A 20584-nucleotide genomic window follows, 5' to 3' on the forward strand; every position below is an offset into this window, starting at 1 on the left:
CTCTCTCTGACGTATTTTGAAATTCTCAAGCTCAGCCGAAAAGTCTGTGAAAACGGTCACGTACTTAATGTCTTCTCTCCCCTTTTTCACCTCTCGCGAAGATTATGCAAGTGTTATCAGCTTCTGGGCGAACGTCGCGGCGATAAAGTCCGCGCCAAAGCACGAAAGAGTGAAAGAGAGTTGTCAAGACTTGACACGCTTGTGCGAATGAAGGTGATCAAAACGAGAATTTTCAAATTAAGCTGTCTCGACGTTCCTCGTGAGACGCGCTTTGGCGAGATCGCATTGCAAAACCACGATAGATCATGCATTACTTCACGCCAAATTACCAAATGATGTAGTAACCGAATTTTTCGAGATGAACTTCGTGCGCCTTATTTCAGACTTAATTGATCGCCTCTCGAGTACTATTGCACAATAGGATCTTCACGGGGATGTGCGAAATGGATTTAATATGCAATGTTTTGTACTTACAGTTCGAGTATAAGCGCTGTTTCCGACCTTGTCTCATGGACGCTGTGCAGCTTAACAATGTGTTCTGAATCTGAGCAGAGCATCAGGACAGCAATCTCATGGCAGATATCTTTCGCCCAGCACTGAGCGCGACGCCTGCGCCGCAGGAATTTGGCGGCAAAACTCACGCCTGACTTCTTATGGACAGCCTTCCGTACTGCCGCGAACTTCCCTCTGCGAAAGACACAACAAAAGGGGGACAATCAGGTAAAGAGACATCATACAGTGAAATTTGTGTCCACCTGAAGAGGAACAATTGGGAGATAAATTACAATAAAAACGACTAAAATACGAAATATCGCTCATTTTTCCCCGCACATTCATTTTTTCTCAGGCGTTAAGCAACACGACGATAAAGACAATTATGGCTGGCTCCATCCATGAGCAGTCTTGTGGGCGTCTCGCATAGAGTTCGCGTCGGAAAGTTGACTTTTTTGCAACATGCGTATAAAATCCCATAAACTATCTGCCCAAGTATCAATTCAAGTCAAACCCATTTCATTCATTCAATGACGATGAGATGATGGAGCTGCGATCATATGATCAAACGACATCGAGAGCTTGTCTTGATTTCTCATGATCATTTTTGTCCATCGTTCACTTTATATCAAGTGAGATGATCAATGTTCCAATTTCTTCAGGTAAAAACACCCAACATAAAACTCTCATTGCACGAAAATGGCAAACGAGAGAGAAAAAGTCACTTTTCCCTATTTACTCTTCCTTTTTTCCACTCCTCATCCATCATTAACCGTGTATCTTCATAGAGGCGCGCATTTGTTTCCTTTTTTCTACTACCTTTCTGAGCCTAAGCACTCATTAGTTGCAAAATGTCTCACGCACAGAGTTGAAAATGTGGCAAAATACGGATTTCATCTAGAAATGCAGCAACCTGAGAGATGTGGAAAATGTCATTCTATCTTATAAAATGAATTTCAATGTTAATCGATGGATAAAAGAGTTCTCCCAAATCCTTCATTATTCATCCAGAATCTTAAAATCGGTTTCGATTTCAACTCTGCACTTTCTGCCGTATTGCCGTGCGTCTCAGCAAGACGGCAGAAGAGCCTCGCATCGACCCTTTGCGTGCTGAAAATTGCAATTTTCTTCAATGAGATAGCAAAAGCGATAAGAGAAAAAGGCCACAAACTCGCTTTTTTCTCCCATCGACCGATCTTTTTCCTCCTTTTTTTCTTTTTTTCAACACTCAAGCATGCCATGAATGAAGTTTCACGAGTGAGAAATCTTTTTGGAGATCATTCATGAATTTAATACCGTGTGACACTCCCTCACCCACTCATCGCGGGTTAATCCCATATTGGCTAACGCTCCACGAAGCATCCTCCTTCGTCACCTCACCGCACCGAGATGGACAATCAACGAGAATCGGGAGTGGTGACTAGCATAGATTGTGACTATTGATTAATGCCCTCGATATTCTGACTGGCTCACAAGAGATTCGCGCTCACTCAAGAGGTTTATCTTGACGATGATGCCAATGACCACAAAGGAGAAATCCGTTAGAAAAATGATCATAACATCGCAGACTCTTCTTTTGGACAATATAAATTTAATTTGCACAGAATCATCTTCGCCGAAAATCAATACGTTCCTAACATGCGATGCTCACGGTTAAATGCGCGATGAGATGAACTCTCTTGATCTCTAAGTCATATATTTTGGCAGAAAAGGAGTACAAGATTGGCAGAGTCACACACAAAAAAGAGAGTCTCTCTCTCTCTTTCTCTTCATCACCAAATACAGGGGAAAAAACATGGAATTCTTGTGCAAATTGACTGCAAATGTAAACATCAAGTTTACCTTCTTCATCACCCGCACATATTCCTTGAACTATCGTGCTTGTTCGCATGCAGAGAATTCAATGACTCTCTCGCGCTGTTCGATATGAGAAGCCATTTTTGGATATCCAACGCGGAATTAGTATATCGAAATTGTATCCAACATCAATGATATTTATTGCCTTCTAGCATCTCCTATTTTGACCATCTCTCGACATTATGCATCTCTCAGAAACAATTTTCCTCAGCATAGAGACACAAGAAGGCATTTAAGTGAAAACCTGCAGCTGCTCCCATGGACCTTTTCGAGAGGAGATCATTTGTAATATTAGAAATTGAAAAATTACACGATATCATCAACCAAGACTCCACCATGAGAACCTCGCACACAGGAAAAGACATGGGTTTTGTCTCAGCATTTTACTGTCGTATAATATGAATATTAATTTTTCGCCATCCGAGAAAAGTCTTAGCAATCCAGAAAGACGGCGACATCGACGACAAAACTAATAGAGGAACATTAGTCTCATGCCATGGAGAGATACACACTCGCACAGCATCCCAAAGTGGCCAGAAATGGGTTCTGCAGCCAGCAGCCGATGGCAGAGTGTAAAGGTTAAAGTGGAAGACGTGAATGGTCACAGAGAGAAGGCGGTCAACCAGCTTGTCTCACCAGCAATATATCATTGTACTTAATATTCCTCCTGCCACTCTCTCGTTTTTCCATCAATTGCGGATGTAGAACGCGAGCAACTTGCACAAGTTCTTTGTGCCGCGCTGTCGAATCTCTCATGCTTTCGTTCGGCCAAAAATGCAAATTCCCCCATATATGTAGCAAACACTACAAAACTCATCTCGCTGCAGAAGCATAAAAATTTAATCATTTGACCACTTTGGGAAGAGGGAAAGTTAATTTCCTCGCCTCTAAATGGTGAATCCTCTCGTGAATGAGCATTAAAATTTAATTGCTGAGAATTCTAGGAAGTCAAGTTTTAGGGGGGATTTATCGAGAAAATAAAAGTCGAAAATGAAATTAGAGAGCCTCAAGCTATTTTCAACAGACTTCAAAAAACAGGAAAAATACCGAAAAGTCTTGTTGAATGAAACCTCATTCTTCGCAACTCATAAAGGAAGATCTTTAATACTCGGCAAACTTCATCTAAAAATGGCATCTCAGCAAATTTAAGCTCTGATAACAAAAGCAAATAAATTATTACAGATCTGTTCATTCGCCATCCTCCCCTTGCATGTAATCCCTCAATGTTCTCAAAATGACCTCTCTCGCAGTGCGATAAACAAAAGCCTTGAACCAGCTAATTTAATTTTTCTGACGGATGCATTTCGTCTTCCATTTTCTCCGCTTGGAATTCACATTTTCATATCGAATTTCACGAGAAGCATTTTCCGGTATTTCCCCCTCTGCTTCGGCTGATGAAAAGCCAATGCATTCGGCCAATACCTCACGAGTGATGCCAAAGAATCCCAGCTGGTGTAAAAAAAAATACTTCCACGCACACACGCAGCAAATTGACGGATGATAAAGTGGCGACTGAGTCGCACAGGAAGTGAGGAATCCCACCATGTGGAAGAAAGGCTCGAGAGATGCGAGTTAATTTAGAGTCTATATCGGCATTTTGCGTGGAGAGTTGAATGAATTTAATGGCTGTTTTACGCGCATTCTTTGTGGATTAAAAGGATGGTGTGCGAATGAGTAATCGGTTGGGAAGGGAAACAGAGTGAGACAGAGTGAAGATCGAGCCTTACAAAGTGCATTAAAGTTGTATTTATAGACAATGGGGTGCTATTTATAAGGCAAGAAGAAGACGTGATGAGAGAGTGACGAAAACTATGCATGCAAAGAATTTTCCGATGCGTCTAACCAGGCGGTTACTTCAAATTCATATTCCCTTTGACATGTGTCATTCCCAGGAACCTCCCAATTAATTCACTTCCTTGTTGGCATTACTGTACGACTCTTTGAGGCCATCGCATAATGTGAATCTCTCTCCATGGCGATTCGCTCCAGTAGAGAAACGAGAGAAACATATTTTCCTCCCGTTGAACTCAATAGACATCATAAATAAATTTCGATCTTGCACGGAAAAGAGGTTTTGTTTTCAAATTCCCGCCCATGTCACGATTCTCATTCATTATTTATCAGTATGAGAAGAAATATGAAAGAGAAAAGAAATCCATGTTTGGGTTCTCCTTTTGCCATGCGGATTAGAGTTTAATACACCAAAAATTTTATTTTCTCCCTCAGACAAATGACCAAAAAAGTATTTATACATAGTTTCTCACATGTAATTTTTTTTCTCCTTCTTGAGTCAATTTATTAATCTTACACGAGAGAGTTTCAAACAGTGAAATGTCTCTATTAAACAATTATTTATCCATCGTGAGGGAGGAGATGTTGAAAATGAAGCAAGAAATTGATGGAGATACCATAAAGTTGGGAAGAAAAACACGAGAATCGGTTGTTAGAAGAGAAAATAAAGAGTAGAGAATCACGCAAGGAATTAGGCACAGTGAAAAATTTCTATCAATCCCGTGAAAAGTGTCACTGTTTCACAAAAGCTATGCGCGCATTCCACCATCAAGAGAGAGAGAAGAAAAAAAAAACAGAACACATGAATTCCATCTCCGAATATCCAAATGCCTTTTGGGATGGTGTAACACTTTGTTCTCAATAGATAAGAACAATTTTCATGTCTCCACCAACCTTCCTTCTCTCATTATCATTCTTGTCCAGTGGGTGGCCAAAGTGACTTGCTGTTGGTGTAGGAAATGAAACCTAATTTCCACTTTATGTGTGGAGTGTTGTGAAATGAAAGTCCCTTCCACGCCACACAATCTCTCAGATTCGCTGCATGGTATTCTTGTTGGTACAACAAAGTGGAACAACATTTTTGGAGTCGTTCTTGATACACACTGACGAGCAGCATTGTTCAGATGATGAAGTAATGCAATATCGCACACTGAGAAACGTCATGAACCAAAAATACATACATATTTCCAAATTATAAGCTATACGTTAAAATTGTAGATCAACCGAATTGAAGATCAACTCTCAGATTTACTTTACAACATAATTTTTTACGATGTCAATTTGATTATTTCACCCATTAAATATATTCGCGGTTTTGATGATAAATTCTATAGTCAAAAATGTTCATAATTTCATCTAGATGAACTTTTAATATTGATTTTGAACCTCACTGTATTCTAACTCGCACTCTTAAAATTGTATCCTCATTAATCTGTCTGATTTTATTGGATTTTTCCTCCATGAGGATGACACTTTCCCACCTTGGGCGATCGACACAATAAACAAGACGTGTTCCACTGTGACGATTCGAGCTGTGGGTGTTGAATTAGTATCAATAAAAATGCCTTTAAGGTCTCTTTGGACGGTGAAACGGCCATGTCTCTCTCTCTGGGACAGCCAAGAGGGCAATTTGGTTAAACGCTGAAGAAATTATTGCTCCGACTTCAATACTTCAAAAAATTATATGTAACTTTCATGTCCATCCGTTCTCATTTAATTTAATTCACATTTTTTCTCTCCCTCTCTCGATATTCATATCACCTTCTCACACACTATGTCATAGTATAATTTTTGATACTCTCCTGAGGCCGGTGTCTTTTTATTATTGCTCCATTCTTTCTTATGTCTCCTCATCGTTAGCAGCAGAGCAGCGTGGTTGTTGTGAATGAAAACGTCTCTCTTATGGTCATAATTTTGCCATCCACAACTTTTATATACATCTACAAATCCGCTGGAAATGAGATGCTAAGGCCAAAAGAAGCAACTTCAAAGCCATGGTATACATTTCTGTGTGTACAGAGAGTTGTAATTATTTCAACTAATTGCGAGAAAGTACAAATAGAAAATTTTTGGTAAACTCCCGGACCCCAAAGCTTATAAGGCAAGCCTTAAGACAATTCCATCCCATGAAAAACATCTCAACATTAAATTTGGAGGTGTAAATTAAGCGGAAAAAAATTAATAGCCACTTTGGAAGTAATCTTTTGCACTCTCTTTGTCTCTCACGCCTTTTTCTACCATTGTAGCCGCACACAGTTCATCTTGTCCCAGAAGGAATGTGAAATTTTTCAGAGATTGATGCCACTGGTTGAACTGTTTCTTCGAGGGCCTCGGCCTTAAAGCCTTGTCATGCAAAAAAGCCATTTGATTGAAATGTTTCAAGAAATGGCCGAGGAGCTTTTCTGTGTCAAAGAGGGCCTCAAGAGAAGACGCTTAGATAAATCCAAATGTAATCTCTCTCTCTCTCTTGCTTCTTTGTTTCTATTCCACATCCAATCAATGAATAGATTGGAGAAGAAAAAAGGCAGAATTTTTCAATAATTAGCACTAATTTATAAGCGAACAAAAATGAGGGGAAATCTGTCAAGGTTACCCACAAATTGTAAATTACACTGCGCGATGTTTGGCCTCTTGAGAAAAACATCGCAGAGTCTCTTGAATGGAATATTCGCATGGAATTATCATTTACACGATTATGACCATATAAACACTCGGCTGCGAGACTCTTCGCTCAATATCTCGCCCAAGACAGAAAGGAAGAGATAAAGACAAAGCGACAATATATAAATTGTTTATCGCAAATTGAATTTTTCAATTTAAAACCGCCACACAGTTATCGCGACGATAACAACTAAAAGAACACTGCGCGTTATTCTCTCTATGATAATTTAATTCATTTTCCAGAGCCGCGCCGCGCGGCTCTATTTTTCCTTTAGCACTGACTTGGAATTCGTCGATGGATTCTTTTTCTCGATTGCGAATGGATAAAAACTTGCGAAATTCCTCTACAACAATCATGTCATGTCATCTGGCATGGAGACAATAATCCGGAACTCGCGCGCGATCGAAAAGTGCGAAGACAATGCTGAGAATTACACAATTTTTCCTTAAACGATGACATGGGTGATAATTTGCGATGAATGCTAAATTCACAGCTCTTGTGCATCTTCTTTTATACAATCTCACTACAATTCGTATAGTGCGACACATGTTACGGGATTTCGCATGGTATTAAAATGAAAATTGCATTTTTCCGCTTTTGGCGGGAAGTTTTCTGGGTTAATCGCAGGTCAAGAGACAGATCAGATGAGATCATCTCTCAAGCAATCAATAAAGATTACATTAGCATTATGTAATCGACGAAGATTAGTTTCTCAAACTTCTATAATTAAAATTTCTCTTAGCTTCAACGTGACAAGTGATTTGAAAGGTCAAAAAGTTTGAGACCTCATTTGTAGATTATCTCACATGGCGGAATGTAACCGGATTTAATGGACAAATTTTTTCACAACTTTTCATAAAACGTTTTCATGCATTTTTCTTTCCTATTTTCATGCTTTGTGATAGATGATTTCTTTGAACTCTCGATTCACACAATTTTGCATAATATGCAGCTGAAAATGACTCTTCGTGAATGGAAAAATAGTCTGAAAATGCCTCACATAAATGCTATAGCATGGAATGGTTCGTTGATTCCGTCTCTCGGCGTGTTTTTTTTTCTCTCTCAGCCACTCGCATTGCAATACTGCAGCCGACGAAGTGGTGAGATCCAGGAAAATGCCTTCGGAATGGACCAACAATGCCGGATGTTGATATTATTAAAGAAGAACAAGAGTACATGGCGTACAAATGAAATGTGTGGCTCGAAAAAAAGGCATCGCCCGAGAAGGTGGAGAAGCTACAAATACTACAAATACAACCATCACTCACGCTCAAAATTGATGAAATTGGATAAATTGTATGGTGTTGAGCGAGAAAGTCTTTTCTTTCTCTCCAGTCTCTCATTCTGCCTACTTTTGTCCACTTTCGCATATATCAAGCATACATATTAAAGTTATAATTCACCACCAAATCATATCGCTGCTGCTGGTAGTTAAACAATATCATAACGCCAGATGATTGCGTCTCAAAACAAACGTCTGGTCGGCGTTACAAATTCATTTATGGCCTTTTTTCCACCGCAATTGCCAATGATGAAAAGTCACTCGAGCAGTCAACTCATGCAAGTCGACGATTCGGTAGTGAACCATCGGGTTTCATCATAGACCAAAATGCTAAGGAGATTAATTTATACGAACGAAAATGCAATTTTGAATTTCATGCCCCAACCGACGAATTATTGCAGCCACGCTACACACCAATTTAATCCACTTTATAGGTTTTACACTGGAAACTCTTGCTCTCCATCAACTGTGAAACTGTGTCATGCGATGACAACAATCTCACATTACACAGCTCTTGCGAGTCCCATTGAAGAAAATTATTGGAAGTCTCACCAGACCAATTAATCTGTCTCTCTGCACATAGAATTATTAATTCTCGTGAAATATTTGCAATTAATTTCAATAAATAATAGTGCATGGCGCTCAATTCTCGTGAATCGCGCGATCTTTTTTCGCACTCAACTCAAAATGAACATGCTCAAGTTCTTCTCACAGATCACATGTAATTGATTTTCGCCCACAAATCAACACACTCAGACAGCAAGTTTTCCACATAATAAAATTGAGCACACATTTCTGCATATTCGGGGAATTTTGCATTGAGCAATGCCACGACAAACATGATCCGCTGATAAGAACATTCTTGAGTGCTTCCAAAAACGTCAGAGACTGAGAGAAAGGTTTGCTGTCACGATGTTGAACTCTGATACACTCTGCAAATACTTAATTGCAATTTGTCAGTGCTTATAAAGCGATAGAGGCTTAACATTCCATAGCTAAGCTGGCCTTATCAGCTGATAAGTGTGACTTGTTAGAAAACTGAAGAGGTGGATTACCGCATTTCTCAATTCCATGCCAGAACCTCTTGATCCGCGAAGGACATTTCAACCTCTTGTTAACAAGTCCGGAACTCGTTTGACCTAATATTAATCATCCAATTTATGACTTTCTCATGGCTCAAACCACAAAAAAATAGTCGCTCTCTGCGCAGTAAAAGTCAATTAAAGCATTTTCCCAAAAATTAATTCAAATCCAGAATTTTATCACTATCGCGTCGCCACGAGTTCCATCTGAGTCTCAGCTTAGTCTGTTATGGGAAGAAATCAAATCAAAGTGGTGATATTTTAATAAATGCCACGTTGTCACTCGTTAAATTAATCGAGTTGAATGATTATTGAGGAAATTGTGAATTTCATTCATGAAAATAAGCATTTTGCTCAATCGGCGACAGCGAGAGTGACGAACAGAGGAAGTCGGTCGCGGGAAAGAGATAAAAAAGAGATCATGGGAATTTATCACAATCCACAGATTAAATTGAACTTCGTCTTCATTCCTCTCTCACTATCGGCTCTTTTTTCTGCATTTGTGAAGTGCTGTACGAGCATTGTTTATTGATTGTTTTTCTCGGGCAACGTTGCAAGTGTGAAATTGTTACAAAGGTCAGATTTTGATCTCTTGCTGGCACTCTCTCTGGCGTCTCTGTGCGAGATGAACATGTCCTCCTCCGCTACGACCCCTTTTCCCAGTGCCTTCTCAGATCATTTCACTTTAGAGACCGCCAGCACACTCTTTAGTCAGCTCTTCCCCCTTCGCGAGACACACACCGGATCCCATTGATGTTCCCCCGGCCAAAAGCATCAGCATCATCACCTCAGACACTGGAGCACAGCATCTCTAGCCCCGCCGTCATCGCCACGACACTCTCGCAGGCATATAATTTAAGGAAAGTAGCTGGACCGGTTAGTCTGCGTTCTCCTCCAGATTGTTGTACACTCTCGAAGGTGCAAAACAGCCATCACAATGCACTCGCCAAGAGTAGGTTAGTTAGGTGAACTTTTATCAACGCATTTTGCCAATACACACAACTTAATTACTGAATCAGTGAAAATGCTCCGCTGGTAATCTCTCGCCAGCCATCAAGACCACATTCTCCGCCCCGAGTCCAAAAATGGGGCGCTCTCGCGCGATGGAAAAGGCAGACATATCGACAGCCACCGGACAAATACAGCACACAAATAGTATGGATCAACTTGTTCGCATGATCAAGTGGAATCGGCGCGAGAGAGAAGAGAAAAATATTAAAATGCGAAAAATGAGAGAATAGTGAGCCTAAGCAAAAAGGTAGAATGTGGGCGAATCCACTTGTTTAGCCTTTTTATATCCCCTTCATCTCACCAGTCATCATATAAGTTTTGCCACAGCTAAAGCAACCAACAAGTTAACTATTTATTTAGTCATGCTGCAACAATCAACTTTTCGATTTTTTCTTGCTTGCTGTCTCTCTGAATGATTCCTCACGCACATAAATTTCATTATTACTAATCATTCTCCCCCTTTGTGATGACTATTAGAACACCACAGACTCGCCTTTTCCTCCCATGGACCACAAAGTCTTGCCCGGAAAGACACTGAAGAGGTGATTAAGTAGCAAAAGTTTAGACTTTCGCACCAGAAGTGGTCACAAGTGCAATTATATCACTTTCGGACAATGCAACACATTGCTAATGAGTGTCCAGACTTCAAACAGTATTTCCTGGAAATTTTCAGCCTCTCTCCAGCTGAAAGTCATTCAAATGAATGAGACATTAGGAGTCAACGAGTAACAGAGGCGCATGAATAAGAAAATCTACAAGAGTCTGATGCCCACACTTGGCTTGAAACCACTCTGAGGTTGCCAGTGTTGTTTGTGTTGACTGCCGGACAAATCAAGAGCACCTCACCACTCAATTTTGCATCTATAGACAACCATACGCAATGCCTTACAAGATATTCTCCAGCTCTTGTCCATACAATTATTATTCTTTCATATTCAAATTATTCTATTTTCAAGTTTTCCAACACCGCACACCATGTGAAGACTGTATATCAACCGTCTGTTGCGCGCCAGATTGAATTGTCTCGCGACGAGAAGCAGGAATTAAATCATTTGCATAATTATTTCTTCACCCAGAGAGACAACATCGCATGCGTTGTGACCAAAAAACCTAAGCACACCACAGACTCCAGGTGAAATAGAGACAAAGGCTAGGGCAAGTTAAGAGGAGAAAAAATCAATTTACAAATGACACCATAAATCCATGATGAATACACACATCATATCTCTCTCCCTCTCTCTCTCTCACTCTCTTATCTCGGCAAATAAGCATGAAAATGTGTTAAAATGGAAATTTAACAAGATTCTTTTTGCTTACACACTTCCATCTTCACGCATAGAAACGGACCTTCAATCGTCACATCTCAATCTCATGGCACTCAAGTACAGGCATTAGACAAATAACACTTGGAAAATTCATAAGTAAATAATCATTTAAATGTCAAAAAATTACCGAACACCCATTTAGGCCATGGGTTACACATAATTTTACATCGACACCTGTATAAATACCTGCCTATTTGCTGTACTTGATTTGGGAAAGAACCGCGAAACACTCTGTTATTATTTACAGTACGAAATTATCTTGTTAGAATTCATCACTACTGATTTCTTTCTCTTTGCTTGCTTTTACCAAAGGAGCGTGTATTGTTTCAACAATGCCCAAAAGAGAGGCTCTTTTTCCAGTGGGTTTAATGAGACTTTTTTTTTCAAAGAAAAAACAAATTCACGGAAATTAGCAAAAATACGCGCCTAGAGATAGAAGTTGCGGAAACGCAGTTAGACGCACAGGAATTTAGGTCATCGCAAGCAAAGAACGTCAGAACAATACGTGTACATTCCGTCAGGTAGGCAGGAAGTTCTCAATTGCACTTCTTAATGAAACATTATTCTCGTAATTAGGCATGGCCGGTCACTTTGTCGAGACTTATGCGTTAAAAGAAGGTCATGTTGACCCTTTTGGCTAACAAAGAACTCAGAGTCAGCGCCCATTCAAATAAAATATTATAAATTGCACCTGACTCGCGCAGCTTCCAAAGGTCCATTCATTCCATTAACAACATTTAGATGTTGATTTAATCCCTGAGCTCCTCCTTTTCTCAGAAATCCCGTCCCAAAGGCGTCTTACCTGAAAGTAGAATAGAGACACACATTAATTAGCTAAATAAGGCGCTTCAGACGAAAAAAATGGGACAAAGGAAAGGATCGGTATCTCAAGCAGAGGAAATCCATCTCATGAGCTACGCGCGACCCCAGAAAACAATTGAGCGAGTGGAATTGGAAGCCTACACCTTTTTTCCACTCTTCTCTCCACATTAATTCTCACATCATCGTCATTTCCATGGTAGGAAAGACAGTGCGAGACAGAAAAAAGACCAACCGTGAAACATTCCAATTGTACTGAGTCACCATAACCGCCAGAAAACCGTTGAGTGATATGATCATCTCCCATCATTACCGCAACAATGATCTCTTATTGCAATGGTCAATGGTAAGGGAATTATGCAAGAAATTAATATTGTACACGTAAACATAAATTCCTTCCCATGCCGAGACACCGAAAATTGATGATGCTGCAGATCCGCGACAATCTCCCGCGATCAACTGAATATTTACTGTCTCTCATCTCTAAACACACATTGCGAGACTGTATCATTTCCTCATGGCATCGCCACAGACACAAGAGGCTTAGATTTCTGGGTGGAAATGCCTCAGAAGTCATAGCATTTAATGCTAGAATATTTATGCAAATGGCCAAAGTGTCTTGCATTTTGCAGCACATTTTAGATTCATAATAGCAATTTAGGGTTATTTATTCAAAAAGGTGCAATAAAATGCATTTTTGCGCAAGGTTAATCCACATCCAATAAAATATTTTACATACACTGTATAAATTGCACACTCTTCCCGACATTTACTGTCCATTGCGCTCGCAAAGAAGTGCCAACATAGAACAGAATTCAGCTGAGCAGGAAGATTATGAATTGTGCGTAATACTAAATCATACATTTTGTCCAACATTTCATAAATATGCACAACAACATTATGCTGAGATATGTGAAATTAATTTTACTTTAATTCCCAGTCATTTATTGCACCATGTCTCTCAGACTGTCTCCTCACGCTTCAGGTATTTAGATCATTGCCCGCGCTAAACAACTCACCAGGCAAATTTATAACTCTTCTTCCAACGCCGAGTGAAAGAAGCTCGCGATGACAAAGTGCTCTTTAGTGTTTATCATTAATTTTTTTCTTCTCCTTCGGCCGTAAAGCCACTATCATCAACTTAATTGCAGCCTCTACTTCGATGGGCGCGCAAAAACTCATCAATTTCTCTCCCTGACATTTCTCATCTCGACCGGAAAACTTCCAAATTGATTCTTCCTCTCTCAAATATGTGTCCACTAATTAAAAATCTTGCTGAAAACTCTCACTCTACAGTTGAGGGCATGGAATTAGAGTCAGCCCATCAACCTGGAAAACTTCCATCACACCGTAAAAATGCAGAGGAAAAAGCAACAAAAAGCCTGACGAGTCTTTAATCATTTCCTCCACTGTGTGCACACTAACAAAAATGCTTGACATTGACACAGTCATTAAATATGGAAGAGCTGCGCGTATAGAGTTTCGTTGATGCCACCAGCTGCTGATGGTGAAGACCACAGCGAAAAAGAGCAAAAGAGGAGGAAATGAGTCGCCTCGGTGTTGTAAGACATTCCTCAAGTGCCACCAGCCAGTGGATTTTTATGTGAAGAGAATTCCCAACGTGCGAAATTAGAGATCACATCGCTCTCATATGTGTTCATGTCTCAACTCACAGCTGGAGTGCCTCCAAAAGTCCCAAGAAGCATGCCTCCTGGATCTTGAGGCCACGCTTTTTTCATTCTCTCCTCAATTTTTGCCATAAGTACACTTTTTTCCCGTCATCGTGTACACAATCTCCAAGCATACTTTGTGGAGTCTGATACGCAATGCTGGAAAAAGTTCAGTGAACCAAAAGTATGCACAGCATGGTAATTTCAAGAGTGCGCGACTCGCGGTACAATAATGGCGGAAAAAGCGCCAAACTTAGAGGCAAGATGGTCTGTTATTTGGAAAATCAATTTACAATATCACAAGTTTTTGCGCGACAAGAAAATCTTATAAAACCACAGCTCTACACTCCCCTAACTAACTACCGCGAGACGATATAAAGCTCAAGTGTTTTACACATCATTCAGCGTCGCCCTGAGTTGGCAGTAAAATTGAGTCTCTGGCACGACAATTAGGTCAGTCGCTTAGAGAGATGTGAAAACTGGTGTGTTTATTTCATAGTTGTGGCAAATTTAATTGTTCAACCATACAGATCTGGAAATGACTTCCTCCTTCAACTTCCCCTTTTCTGTCTCAACACACGCGCAAAAATGTCTCAATTCTTGTGTGACTAAAGAGAGTCTCTTTTCGCTACATCAACATTACTGGTATTGTTTAGTAATTTGCAAAGAAATACCGGAGACGCGAACAGACTCAAGACGCAACAAGGGAGGCTGAAAATGGGACCACATCGCTCACCAGAAAATATTATTATACACAAAACATGGAAAGTTTGAGACAAATTCTCGCCTTCCTCATATATGAAAAGATCTCTTTTGCCACACAAATTTTCAGCCTATATCAAGAGACACGGCATTCATTCTGTGACGAATGAGTTGAAAATTGGACGGGAGTGTTGACGAGGATGAAAATAGAGAGATCTATGCATCGTCTAGGAATTTCTTCAAACATGTTTAAATATGTTATGTTTATGGAATATTTCCTCCGAATTTCTCTAGCCCAATAAAGTACTCAAGTTCAATGGATTAGTTTTACTTTAGCAAGTTTCGCAATTGCCAAGTAATGTTCTCTATAGTTTTAAAACCAGAATTTCACACCTTCAGCGCATTTGTACGACAAGTGGGCTTTGCAGAAGGAAAGCGTCCGATTCGCAACAATGTAGTGCCAGACTAATTCATTTAAAAGGTCTCGCTACAAAAACTCCAGTCATTTTCGCAATCTACAGAGTTCATTAAGTGTCTTGAGAACTATTTCAGCTCAATCCCCATTCTTATGTGACTCACAGAGTCCCTCTCTTCATGTGGGGCACAAAAGGTGAAACGTCGATGGAGGTGAGAGAAAAACCTTCCGTGTCATTTGTCGTGAAATGAGACTTTTTCACAATATAAAAGGAGACTGAAAGTACACAGTGTGTGTGTATGTGATACAATAGAGCTTTGCCTGAGCCAATTCGCCTTCTCTCATTGCTCTCATGAGATAGTGGCAGAATGTCACATTTTGGGTCAAGTCGCAAGACATTACTCTGAGTGTACCATTTGCTACATTTCGTGGTGCAATTTGAACATAACACGCTCATTTTTGTGCTGGTGCGCGAGACAAACTGAAAAGAAGCCCAGACTATATTGAAATTTTGCAGTTGGTTTGTTTGGGCACAACAGCAGAGAGCAAGCGAGGGGTTCACATGGTGAAAAAAGTATAACACAAGACAACATGAAACACCTTTCACACGATCATTTTGCTAGTGTGAATGAGTCAAGAAGTTATAGTGCTCAAATTCCAAAAATTCTCTCTTGGAAGCACAGTATAACTTTGTGCATTTGAGTGTGTCTACTGAAATTCAATTTTCTAAACATTTAACTTCACACTGAGAGTTAATATTCTTCAAAGTGTGAATTTCCTAATTAGATTTTATCAAGCGATTTTCCACTCGCATTCAATATTTACATTTTCGACTCTCCCGGTCAATTTTTAATTCAATTGAAATTGATATTAGGTGTGAAACTGCCTTTGTGACGATGTGTGTTGAAAAGGCAAGAAGCGGAAAGGCGGGCATGCAATGTGCAGCATAACAACTTGTAGAACTACCTGCGGAAAGATAGTGTCATAACAACTTCACCAGTACCCCGAAAATAATAACACACAAGTGGCTGAGGCATAGATAAATATGCAGAAAGATAGCCATCAGTCATAGAAATGTTCATAAATGTTGTGCAACATTTTTCGTTGAGCATGAAAGTGAGATGGTAACTCTGGAGAACCACATAATTAGTCACTTAACACTTTCCAATGCAACATTTAATTCAATGAGGGGTTGCCATTATCTTCATTGCCTCTCTCTCTCTCTCTCCCGTTTTCACTTTCTTCCTCACACAAACCCGTCCTCATTGAAGAATCTCAGCATATAAGAAAGACTGTAGAACAAACAAATAGATAAAACTTTGACTTCCTGCACATCCGGACAAGCATGTGCGTTGCTCAATGAAAGACAGGCCCAATTTTTATCACATCCATGAACTCAAATTCATCTCTTGCATGCCTTCTTTTAATTAACTGGCGTGCTGGGAAAAAAATCTCATTTCGAGAAATGCGTGCTATTTCCACGCAATTAATGGTTTCCTTCCCTGGCGCGTGGCTCATCCTTCACACTAGCATCATTCCCGTCTGCCAGACGACGCAAAGACCTTCCCCAAAATCTCATCAAATGGACCAATAAAGATGTCATCGGGTGAAATTCCGTATGAGGTGCCCAGCATCCCAAATTCAAGGTCTCTCGCCATGCCGCGACGAGAGGCACTCTCCAGGCTCACAATCAGGAGCTGATGCACATATTGTAGCGTGTCACTCTCGAAATCAGTCAGAAGATGTTACCAGTTGACTTTTAACATGAAAATGCCTTCGGTTAATTTCCCCCAAACACGCACAAATTGATCATGTTGAAAATTGACGAAGTGGATGGCCCAAAATAGCCCATATGCTCAATGAGTCATATGTATTCAGAAGAAATTCCTCAGCATTAAGCAAATCCCGTTGGCATTCTCTCCTCATCTATTCTATAGGGCGCGAGTGAAAGACAACTTCTATTTTTGGCCATCTTGAGTGGCTCTCCTTCCATCCCATCTCAGCCTATATGCACAAAGTTCAGGCACATTGCGCGTTTATATTCCTCCAATTCGACCATATCAAAATAGCATCGCTCTCTCTCGTGCGGAGGGAGCGACATTCCCTTCTTGTCACATCTCTTGCCTTGCCATGCTACCGGCCTAAGATTTACCCAAGTCTATAATTAGTTCTCGATAGTGAAAACATTAATTTATTTATAGGGTGCCATCGCGATGCCTTTGCCCTCCCGCCGACACCCAAATACTTTCGCCAACACACCTCACATTGATATGCAATTTTACACCATCGAGCTTGTCGGAGAATCACATGAAAAAAAAACACACACAAAATTCCTCCGTCCATTTTTTCATGCCTCTTCCCGAAATTCCACTGCAAATTCCTTGGCAATATGACTTGTGAAACTGTGTCTTTTTGCATTTTTCTCATCCCATAATTGCCCAATGCGTAATCCACCCAAATGTCTCTCTCTCTCTCTCTCTTACTCATTTCCTTTTATTAATAGAAAATCTGCAACAGGAAAATATTTGTTGTCCCAGCAGACGTACAAATATCTCTCCTCCATCATCGGATAATGTCACATCCAAGCCAAGTGAATTATGACATTGCATTCCAATCCAGAAATTACATCTGACTCCCCTCAACCATGCACAGCGCACTCAGTATTATATAACACACGCAACGAGTGAGAGCAATTACATTCCAATTTACAATTCCATTGATTGATTAATATTTCAGTGGGGAAACATTGACACCTCCTCTCTGTGTCTCTCATGAGACACGGAGGAATACAATTGAAAAAGAAGGTGAGACCACACACACAAAAAGCCATGGGTGATTTATGCGGAAGTTGTCGCGCGGCATTTTCAATATAAAGAAATCAGCATATTATTTGTATAAGGAAAAATTTATGCTAATCTTGCGCATTTTTTCCCATTACATATATCGCGAGGCACAGGAAAGCCAAAAGTACAAGTTCAACTGAAAAATATACTGATGGATTATAACTTTCCGTTTCACAGACACCTTCTCTCTCCACCTTCTGCGTCAGCATGTTTCTCACCATGATTTCAATGCTACGGAAAATATGCTCTCCCCAAACTGATAAATATTCAATCAAACAAATCACACGATTGAGAAAACAATTCACAGACTGAGGTACTTGAAGTGTCTGCCTCACCGTGAGCTCTCACTGTTAAAATGCTAAATTAAGATTATGGCGATTCATCTTAGCGATTGCCAATGTAGCAATTCGAGTATGGACTTTTGATTTAAAACACTTGAGAATGTTTTAAAGTGAATAGTCTTAGGTAGAGTATTTCCCATTTAACCTGTTGTCAAGTCAATTGTTGCATTCTGTGTTTGTTTGCCTCTGTAGAAAAAATCCTTCCCATGAATGACCTCTAGTCAGAGCGTATACTATAGAAAACAAGCTGTGCACACGCCAGTAATTCCCTCCTTCGAATTGAGAGTGAGATTGGAGAAAAAATTAGCCCGCTCTGGGCTGAGAACAAACACAACATTGAATTCCCGCACAGTATTAAATACGGCAATTTGCCTGGCAAAGGTGAGATCGAAGAAATGTCGATTAGTGCGTTTATTTTATATATGAAAATTCCAAGTTGCGCAACACTCTCGCAAGTCCAGATAATGCAATTCCCCTTCGCATTGGCGATTCATGCACAGTCCCAATAGTTTTTCTGCAGGAGAGTCGCATGTTCAACATACTTCATGAGGAATTTTCAAGATCAAGTTTGTATATGACGCCAAAGACACACTCTCATGGACAGAATTGGTAAAGGAAGTGTCTACTTCAGACATTAGATAGATACTTTGGACTCTATATCATCCAGCAACTCTTTTATGCGGTTCCGCCGCTCTTATTTCACGCCATGGGCCATAAAAACATGACATTTTTACAAGAACAAGATCACAAAAAAAGATTTTGCCTTGTTCTCTCCGAAAAGCCATAGAATGTGACATGAATTGGTAAAAGATATGGGGATAATATTACCGGTTAAGTGATAATAAAATCATAATCTCAAAGGTTACCTTTGGCTATAGTATGTGGGATTTTAATGTGGACCACCCTGAAACGTCCTGATAAACTAAGGGAATTGTACGCCCAGATAAAATTAAACTTTCCATTTTGACACTCTTGACAGCAACAATTCTGTGTGTAGATCCACATAAAATGAACCCGTCCTATAAAACAGCTCATCAAAAACCAAAACAACACCACAAACAGCTCGTGACCTCTTGAACGAGTCCACAGCGTGAATATAGTTCCTTCTCGGGCCAAAAAGCCGCAATAAAAATATGGATATGAGCTGGACTGGTCCGCGAAATGTGAACCTATAAAAAAGACTGGCGATTTTGTGGCAAGACAAAGAATTGCGAGAAGTCATTGAGGAGCAACAGTTGATCCCTTTTGATGTTTCACCGGCGAGATCCAGACGCTTTAGTCCATCTGTAATCCATCTGTGGAGCTCCAATAAACCATCATCATCTCGACCTGACTAGTCGTCGCTAGCGTCTCTCCGTCAATAGAGCCAGTTACAGACCGTTCATACCCATCAAAATCATAATTGCATTCGCAAGTTTTTGCCATATACACACAACTCCCAGCATTGCATTAATAGGCGAATTGGCATGGAAGGGAGAAACAATGAAAGACATAAAGCATTTAATAGACGTTCTTCAAATTCACTTTCAATTTGACGAAAGAAGGAGAGAGAAATAGCAAAATGCATAATCCTCCAACCAGACACAACCCAGCAACTGTGGGAATTTTTCTGATGCACACTTTTTTTACTAGAACAAGTAAAAATGATAGCTCCCATTTCAAATGAAAAGCAAAATCCCATTTTGCTGGGAACAATGAGACAAGGAGGGATTTCTTTTCTCTAGAACAGATAGCAAAAATGTTGACTCAACATGAGGAATCTCATCTGGAAATGTTGCACAATATTGTCGAGAATTTCTAAATTGCACCACCTCCCCCTTTTTTATTATATTGCAACCCATACAATATTTAAATTGCCACTCATTTCATTCCCGCCAGACTATTTAAAATTTAATTAATTTCCACGTCACTTCAATTTCCACAGAGCGTCAAAGCCATTGGACATACAATTAACATTAAGAGCCCGGGAGAGGTGCAGGTATGCTAAAAGTCACATCAAGAAACTCGTGCTAGACTTGGAAAACCATATTCACCGCATATATCGTCTCTCATAAGAATTATGCGCGGTTAACTGACTGACAAGAGCTAAACTTCTGCATTTTTCATCGTATGCAATTGCTCTCTTGAGTGAGAAGGATGAATTTTCACAATTTTGCACCATTTGACAGCTCTAAGGAGATTAATATCAAACAATTAATGTATTCAACGTGTATTAAATGAATTTTGCACGAACAAAAAAACCTAGTCTTCAAGCATTATAATAAATCATTCTTCATATCAATTGATTTTCCA

General features: G+C 39.9%; 1 protein-coding gene across 1 annotated transcript in view; it reads right to left on the minus strand.

Moving 5' to 3' along the window:
• Window positions 1–20584, minus strand: part of LOC132262717 (death-associated protein kinase related) — a 57635-nt gene that overhangs the window by 2946 nt on the left and 34105 nt on the right. The window contains exon 2 of the mRNA XM_059762064.1: window positions 475–687. Coding sequence (XP_059618047.1) covers window positions 475–687 — 213 coding nt within the window. The remainder of the gene's footprint in view (window positions 1–474; window positions 688–20584) is intronic.

The sequence above is a fragment of the Phlebotomus argentipes genome, unplaced genomic scaffold, assembly GCF_947086385.1.
Source record: "Phlebotomus argentipes unplaced genomic scaffold, Phlebotomus argentipes genome assembly contig_15, whole genome shotgun sequence".
Lineage (NCBI taxonomy): Eukaryota > Metazoa > Arthropoda > Insecta > Diptera > Psychodidae > Phlebotomus > Phlebotomus argentipes.